Source organism: Mus caroli, chromosome 13, assembly GCF_900094665.2.
Source record: "Mus caroli chromosome 13, CAROLI_EIJ_v1.1, whole genome shotgun sequence".
Taxonomy (NCBI): Eukaryota; Metazoa; Chordata; class Mammalia; order Rodentia; family Muridae; genus Mus; species Mus caroli.
In genome coordinates, this window is record NC_034582.1 from 9,859,330 (window position 1) to 9,867,937 (window position 8,608).

At 40.1% G+C, this 8,608-nt stretch overlaps 1 protein-coding gene and 1 non-coding gene across 9 annotated transcripts in view; both read right to left on the minus strand.

Moving 5' to 3' along the window:
- Hecw1 (HECT, C2 and WW domain containing E3 ubiquitin protein ligase 1) overlaps positions 1-8,608 on the minus strand; it is a 275,440-nt gene that overhangs the window by 19,448 nt on the left and 247,384 nt on the right. For all 8 annotated transcript variants that reach the window (XM_021180044.1, XM_029468504.1, XM_029468501.1 and 5 more), the window contains 2 exons: positions 1,889-1,987; positions 1,089-1,218 (listed from right to left, as the gene is read on the minus strand). In XM_021180044.1, coding sequence (XP_021035703.1) covers positions 1,089-1,218; positions 1,889-1,987 — 229 coding nt within the window. The remainder of the gene's footprint in view (positions 1-1,088; positions 1,219-1,888; positions 1,988-8,608) is intronic.
- On the minus strand, positions 6,763-6,865 carry LOC115029189. Its single transcript, XR_003834743.1, has one exon. It is a non-coding gene; the product is annotated as a U6 spliceosomal RNA (small nuclear RNA).

Genomic DNA, 8,608 nt, shown 5'->3' on the forward strand with positions numbered 1-8,608 from the left:
TCTAAGCTGGCTGTGAATGTGGCTATGATGCAAAGCACAGAGAATCTTCACTCAAACAGGAACTCATGTTTTTAAAGACAAACTCATCAGCCAGAATCTAGGATCTGTGAGCTATCTTTTTGTGTACTCGAGAATATGAAAATATATTTCATGTGTTTTTCTAAGCATATATATATATTATATGCTACATATATTCTTTATTTTCTTTTTCTCTGGAAAATATATCTAAGAAAATTTATACCAATTTAGATATCATTAACAGATATGGAGGGTTTCATACCTGTTTGACCAACAGATTTAATACTACATTAATACATTGTTATAGAAAACACATGGGAAATTTTTGGGTTTAGTGTCAAGATCTACGCATACTGGAGTACTAAGTGGATGTAATGAAAGAACTATTATGTAGTTTCGAAGATACAGAAATACCTTGTATCTTATGGTCTACCTTAAATATTTTCTGATTCATGATTACGTTTGATTTTCAAAACTCCTGCATAGGGTAGAACCATGTCACAGTGACAGACATAAGGAAGATACCCTGGCTGGGCTATTAAAAAAGAAATCCTGGGGCTGGAGAGATGGCTCAGCAGTTAGAGTACTGGCTGCTCATACAGAGGACCTTGGTTTGAACCAGTGAGAGTTTTGTTTCTAATTTAAAAATAAAATTCTATTAACATATGATTCAGCCATCCTATACTTGAGATAATATACATGTAATACATATGTAATCCAAGAACTAGCAGTAGGGCCCAACCAATCCACTCTTGTTAGCAACGTTATTCACAATAACCACAAGGGGAAAGAAACAGTTATTTGAAAGATCTAGGCTCAAAATCATAAAAATAGAAAGTGTATGGCATTTTCTAGGAGTTAGGGTTTGGGAGGAGTTAAGGATGTTTTTTAATTGGTAGAATTTCAGTTTTGAAAGAAGAAAAATTCTAGAGATTGGATGCCAAATGACATGAATACATTTAACAATACTGAAGTGTATACTTTAAATTTTCTAAGATGGTCAAGATTTATACTATGCATTTACCACGGTGAACAACAAAATGTCTTTTCCAAGTTCACACCATACAAACCTGTCCAAAAACTTCTTCATTAACAGTGAAAGTGAGATCTAGAATATCTGTGATGTTGTTGTCCTTCATCCACTGTAAACTCTGGTGGAACTCCTCATCCAAATATTCTAGGTCACTCAGATCACATGGCCTGGGAGAATTCAAAGGCAGCAAGAAAAGTTGAGTAAACAAATATGGTTTCCATACTCCATTCCAAACATGATTGTTTGGCTTCTCAATAAAGCATCATCGGTTTCACAATTACTTGAGACTTTTGAATGTATTGAGGAAACAGTAATTGAATACTTTTAATTTATTTAATAGTTTCCTTTTGAAAAGAAACTGCTAAAATTTCAATAATAAACATGAAATAATTATTGACTCACAGGTACCTAAAAAACAAACCAATTCTACTCAACTGCTTAATACAATGTTTCCAATGTTATGATTTCTACATAAATGAATTAATGTCCATTTGGTTTTGCTAATTTCTTTTTTCTTTTTTTTCGAGACAGGGTTTCTCTGTGTAGCCCTGGCTGTCCTGGAACTCACTCTGTAGATCAGGCTGGCCTCAAACTCAGAAATCCGCCTGCCTCTGCCTTCCGAGTGCTGGAATTAAACACGTGCGCCACTACGCCCGTTTGTTAATTTCTTATACCTACAAATGCCTTTCTATTGCACTAAAATGTATGCAAGATACATATATTTAAACTTAATAGGAATGGTTGAAATAAAATTGGCAGAAAAGGCCAGAGACATGAAGAAGGGCAGCACTATCATCCTGTGGCTAGGCTACATGGAACCATCCTACAATCACTTACAGCTTCAGGAGTCCCTTATAGAAGGGTCTTGTGAAGAAAGCATCCAGGAGGTACTGATGGATCAGAGCTAGGCCCAGGATACGACCACTGAATCTAAACCTGAAACATACATAAAGCAAAGAAGTTTAAGAGTTCCTAGGAATTTACATTACTGAGTATTTTAATTTGTACAAATTTTCAAAATGTAGCTTTATTCATGGTGTTGGTGGTTGGATCAAGGGCCTAACATATCCTAGAACATAAGCTACACCACTGAGTATCCTCTTGCCCAACTCGATGAGTTTTGTATAGTATTCAGCTTAAAATGAATTTGCCCATTGATGATATAAAGAGGCTTCCATTCTCTTTACCACAAACAATGGTCATGTGATTGGTATGTCCTAAATGAAACCTATGCTCCATGATTAGACTGCTGTTACTTATCTAAGAAGAGAAAAACATTGAGGAAGGGAAATGCAGGAACCTAAAATATAAAGCACAATTTAGACCCAAAGAGAACCTGGACCAAAATGAGAGAAAACCATCTCTCTGACCATTATGTCTTTGCTTATTCAGATATTTTATAATGTTACCTAAAGTCCACATACTGGGAGACGGAAGCTTGAATATAGGTCACAGGTGGCAGATAATATTTAAAGACAGTGAGGAACAGTGCTATGCAATCACAATGTGATGACAAATAACCCAATAGAGAGAGAGAGAGAGAGAGAGAGAGAGAGAGAGAGAGAGAGAGAGAGAGAGAGAACACTGTAGCTGTCTTCAGACACACCAGAAGAGGGCATATTGGTCCCATTATGGATGACTATGAGCTACCATGTGGTTGTTGGGAATTGAACTCAGGACCTCTGGAAGAGCAGTTGGTGCTCTTAACCACTGAGCCATCTCTCCAGTCCCCAAAAGTTCTCTTAATTCATCATAGTGAGATGCAAAACTACAGCTCATAACCTATAGGCAATAACATGATAGAAAGCTAAATACATCCCACTTGTACATACAGAAAGTCCAAGTACAATACAGTACTAACAACCACTGACATTGCAAGGACTTTAAAACCACAGACAGTAAGCCTGATGTGGTCACACATGCCTGTAATCCAAGCACTGGGGAGACCGAGGCAGAAAATCATGAGTTCAAGGCCAAAATGGGCAACCTTATGAGACCCTGATAGTCAGTTTGGAACAATATAGAGTCACTAGCGAAGACAGTATTAATGAGAAATTGTCTTCATTGGGTTATCCTGGTGGAAAATCTGGATGAAAAATCTGTGGGTGATTGTCTTGATTGCCTTAATAAATGTCTGAAGATACAGCTAGAAGGTGGGTGGTATCACTTTCTGGACTCCTTGAGTATAAGAAGCTACCTGGGTACTAAGCAGTTAATTCACTTCTCTCAGCCCTTGACTGTGGATGTGACATAACCAGATGTCTAACTTACTGCCACCTTGATTTTCCTGCAATAATGGCCTGTAACCTAGAAATAGAAGCCAAATAAAACTTTTACCCCTATGTTGTTTTGTTATAATGTTTTATCACAGCAATGGAAATGAAACTAGGATGCCAACTCACAGAAGGAAACAATGTAAGGTGAGGCTATTTTGGTCTCGTTCAGCTTATTTTCTAGAATGGAATCAGACAAAGCAAACAAGGACATGGAGCACAGGAGAAGGCTGACAAAGGACAAGGAGCTACAACAGAAAATAGACAGAACCAACCAGTTCCAATACACGCCCTCCAGCCCACACAAGTAGTGTTTCAATTCCAAGTGACATTTAATCTGGCACTGCTTACCCAGTATTTACCAGGCATATTTATGACCATAAATGTGCTCATGTTTATTTCTCTTTCCAGAATTAAGAAATAGACATGGACAGTGAATGAATGTCCATTTCCTTCCTCTGCCTAAGCTGGTCCGGAGCTGAGTGTCAATATCTGATTTTACAAACATGGTTGAGGCCATGATGATAAACCCTGCAGTTATTGATCCTTTTTTTTTTTTTAATGAATGCTATGTAGGCTATGATAACAGTTTTCTTTGTGGCCTCTGTGAATCCATGCAGAACTTTTATGAGTAAGAAACAGAAGAAGGCAGCAGCCACACCCATCCTGCTGTGGGTTCACAGGCATCTAGAGGCAATGATTTGAGAATCCAAATTATGATCTCTTGGGTTCTTGGGCCACCTGTCATAAAAATAGGCTAGTGACAGGTTTTCAGGCAGGAGGCACTGCAACCTTTTGCTGCTGACATTTTGTATTCAGACCAAGACCCACTTCATCCAGATGTGAGCTCCATTAGTTATCTATCCTTTGCTAAGGCTGGACACAGGAAATAGAATACTCATGAGCTGTGTGTTAATTAATTTGTCCCAAGGTGCGAGAACAGGCTAAAAAAATAAACGTAACAAATCCAGCATATCTGCTTTGTTCAGGTTACTAGAAGTCCAAAATGGATTTCATTGTTCAAAGTGGAAGAATACTGCCTACTGAATTCCAGATAAGAGGGAGGACTAAAAACTGTCAGTGTGATTTGGAATGGGAAGGTATCAGAAAAAAAAAGTGGACTCAAGAAAATGAGGAAAACCTAGAGAGAGAGAGAGAGAGAGAGAGAGAGAGAGAGAGAGAGAGAGAGAGAGCCTTCAGAAGAAGAGAACATCCATCTGAAAAGCAGAGAACAGAGGGAGAAGAGAAGGAAGAGAAAGAAGGAAGCCAAGCTGAGCCTGGTTCCAGCCGGGAGGCTTCTAAACAGGGAGAGGGGAAGAAAAGCCTCATCTAAAAGGCAATCTACTCACTCTGGTGAGAAGATATTGGTGGTCCTTACCACAGGAGAAGCCTCAAGTCCAGATGTGGCTCTGGTCAACACAGTGACTTTTCTGGTGGGATAGGTCAGCACTGGAGGGGAGTTCACCAGAAGGCTGTGGCTGTCAGGCACCTTTGTGTTGTTGTTAAACTATTTTTATACTTTGAGAATTTCATGAATGTATACAGTGCATCCTAAGTATAGGTTCCACACACTTCTTTCTTCTCCAAGGCCACCTTCCCTTCTAGCTTAAAGTCCTCTTTTTCCTTTTTAACCTTATTTCTCTCTTTTTTCCTTTTTCCCTTATTTTTTTTATTGGATATTTTCTTTATTGACATTCAAATGTTATCCCCTTTCCCAGTCCCCCCCACCCCGAAACTTCTTATTCTCTCCTTCTCCCCTGCTTCTATGAGGATGTTCCCCACCCACCCACCCTCTACCGCCTCCCTGCCCTTAAATTGCCTGGGACATCGAGCCTTTACAGAACCAAGGGCCTCTTCTCCCATTGATGCCCAACAAGACCATCATATGTGGCTGGAGCCATGGGTCCCTCAATGTGTACTCCTTGGTTGGTGGTTTAGTCCCTGGGAGCTCTGGGGCGTCTGATTGGTTGGTATTGTTGTTCTTCCTATGGGGTTGCAAACCCCTTCAGCTGTTTCAGTCCTTTCTCTAACTACTCCATTGGGGACTCCATCCCCAGTCCCATGTTTGGCTGTGAGCATCCCCCTCTGTGTTTGTCAGGCTCTGGCAGAGCCTCTCAGTAGACAGCTATATCAGGCTCCAGTCAGCATGCACTTCTCGACAGCCACAATATTGTCTGAATTTGGTGACTGTATGTGGGATGGGTACCCAGGTGGGGCAGTCTCTGGATGGTCTTTCCTTCAGTCTCTGCTCCACACTTTGTCTCTGTATTTGGTCCCCTGAGCATTTTGTTACCCCTTCTAAGAAGGAGCAAAGCACCCACACTTTGGTCATCCTTTTTCCTGAGCTTCATGTGGTCCATGAGTTGTATTGTGGGTATTTCATGCTCTGATTAATATCCACTTATCAGTGAGTGCATACCATGTGTGTTCTTTTGTGACTGAGTTACCTCACTCAGGATTATATTTTCTAGTTCCGTCCATTCTTCTAAGAATTTCATGAATTCATTGTTTTAGCTGAGTAGTACTACATTGTGTAAATGTACCACATTTTCTGTATCTATTCCTCTGTTAAAGGACATCTGGGCTCTTTCTAGCTTCTGGATATTATAAATAAGGCTGCTATGAACATAGTGGAGCATGTGTCCTTGTTATGTGTTGGAGCATCTTTTGGATATATACCCAGGAGTGGTATAGCTTGGTTCTCAGGTAGAACTATGTCCATTTTTCTGAAGAATCACCAGTTTGATTTCCAGAGTGGTTGTACCAGCTTGCAATCCCACCAGCAATGGAGGAGTCTTCATCTTTCTCCACATCCTTGCCAGCATCTGCTGTCACCTGAGTTTTTGATTTTAGCTATTCTGACTGGTGTGAGGTATAATATCAGGGTTGTTTTGATTTGCATTTCCCTGATGACTAAAGATGTTGAACATTTCTTTAAGCGCTTCTTATCTATTTGAGATTTCTCAGTTTAGAAATCTCTGTTTAGCTCTGCACACCACTTTTAAGTAGGGTTATTTGGTTCTCTGGAGTCTAACTTACTAAGTTGTTTGTATATTTTGGATTGTTAGTCCATTGTCAGATGTACAGTTGGTAAAGATCTTCTCCCAGTCTCTGGGTTGCCATTTTGTCCTACTGACAGTGAGTCCAGTGATATTGACAGATATTAAGGACCAATGATTGTTGTTCCTTGTTATTTTTGTTGTTAGAGGTAGAATCACATTTATGTGGTTCTCTGGGTTTGCTGTGAGAAGATTACTTTCTTGCTTTTTCTTGGGTGTAGTTTCCTTTCTTGTGTTGGAGTTTTCCTTTTATTTTCCTCTTTAGGGCTGGATTGGTAAAAAGATATTGTTTAAATTTGGTTTTGTCATTGAATATTTTGGTTTCTCCCTCTGTAGTAATTGAGAGTTTTGCTGTATATAGTAATCTGGGCTAGCATTAAAAAATATGGAATGCTTCATGAGTTTGCATGTCATCTGTGTGCAGGGGCTATGCTAACTGTGTATTGTTCCAATTTTAGTATATGTGTTGCTGAAGCAAACACTCTAAAGCCCTCCTAAAAATACCATAGGAAAAAAATACTACTGTAGAAATTTTCTAAAATATAAACACACACACACACACACTTAGAAGAGGAAAACATTGCCTGTAATATATACTGCAAGTCCAACATTAGAAATAAGCTACCTATTATTGCAGTTGTAAGCTGGTAAGCTTTGCTTACCTTGAGACCTTGAAAGTCAGAGCCTATTGCTGAAGTCATCACATACGTAAGTCAGATTATGGAGACGTTAAGATGGTACCGACCTGGAAGCCTCATCCCTATTAACTAGCTCTCAGTATTGGAAGATGCTATGCACCCTACCACTATCCATACCACAAGAGAAAAGCAACCATCACTCTCACCTAGCTATGAGCCCCGTGAGTTAGAACAGAGACATTCCTGGTAAAAATGCCATTGGTGCAATAGTGGAATGACTGCCATCGAGGAGACTAACCAGTTTCTGATTAAATTTATTGGTAACTGCACAAGATGACCCATACCTAACGTCATTATTGTAGCCACGAACTTGTAGTTGGATATGATATAGACCTTTAGAAAGAACCTACTACTATTATTTAGCTAACAGACACAGTATTTTTTATTAGATATTTTCTTTATTCACATTTCAAATGTTATCCCCTTTCCTAATTTCCCTTCTGAAAACCCCATATCCTCTCCCCACTCTCCCTGCTCACCAACCCACCCACTCCCACTTCCTGGTCCTGGCATTCCCCTACACTGGGGCGTATAACCTTCACAGGAACAAGGGCCTCTCTTCCCATTGATGACGGACTAGGCCATCCTCTGCTACATATACTGCTAGAACCACAAGTCCCACCATGTGTTTTCTTTGATTGGTGGTTTAGTTCCAAGGAGTTCTGGGGGTACTGATTAGTTCATATTGTTGTTCCTCCTATGGGGCTGCAAACCCCTTCAGCTCCTTGAGTACTTTCCCTAGCTCCTTCCTTGGGGACCCTGTGCTCTGCCCAATGGATGACTGTGAGCATCCAATTCTGTATTTGCCAGGCACTGGCAGAGCCTCTCAGCAGACAGCTATATCAGGCTCCTGTCAGCAAAAATCTTGTTGGCATCTGCAATAGTGTCTGGGTTTGGTGGTTGTTTATGAGCTGGACCCCCATGTGGGACAGTCTCTGGATGGTTATTCCTTCAGTCTCTGCTCCGAACTTAGTTTCTGTAACTCCTTCCATGGGTATTTTATTCCTGCTTCTAAGAAGGATCAAAGTCTTCTTTCTTGAGTTTCATGTGTTTTGCAAATTTTATCTTGGGTATTCTGAGCTTCTGGGATAATATCCACTTATCAGTGGGTACATATCTTTTGTGTTCTTTTGTGATAGGGTTACCTCACTTAGGATATCCTCCAGATCTATCCATTTGTCTAAGAATTTCATAAATTCATTGATTTTTATAGCTGAGTAGTACTCCATTGTGTAAATGTAACACATTTTCTGTATCCATTCCTCTGTTGAGGGACATCTGGGCTCTTTTCAGCTTCTGGCTATTATAAATAAGGCTGCTATGAACATAGTGGAGCATGCATCCTTATTACATGTTGGAGGTTCTTCTGGGTGTATGCCCAGGAGAGGTATTGCTGTGTCCTCAGGTAGTACTATGTCCAATTTTCTGAGGAACGGCCAGACTGATTTCCAGAGTGGTTGTACAAGCTTGCAATCCCACCAACAATGGAGGAGTGTTCCTCTTTCTCCACATCCTTGCCAGCATCTG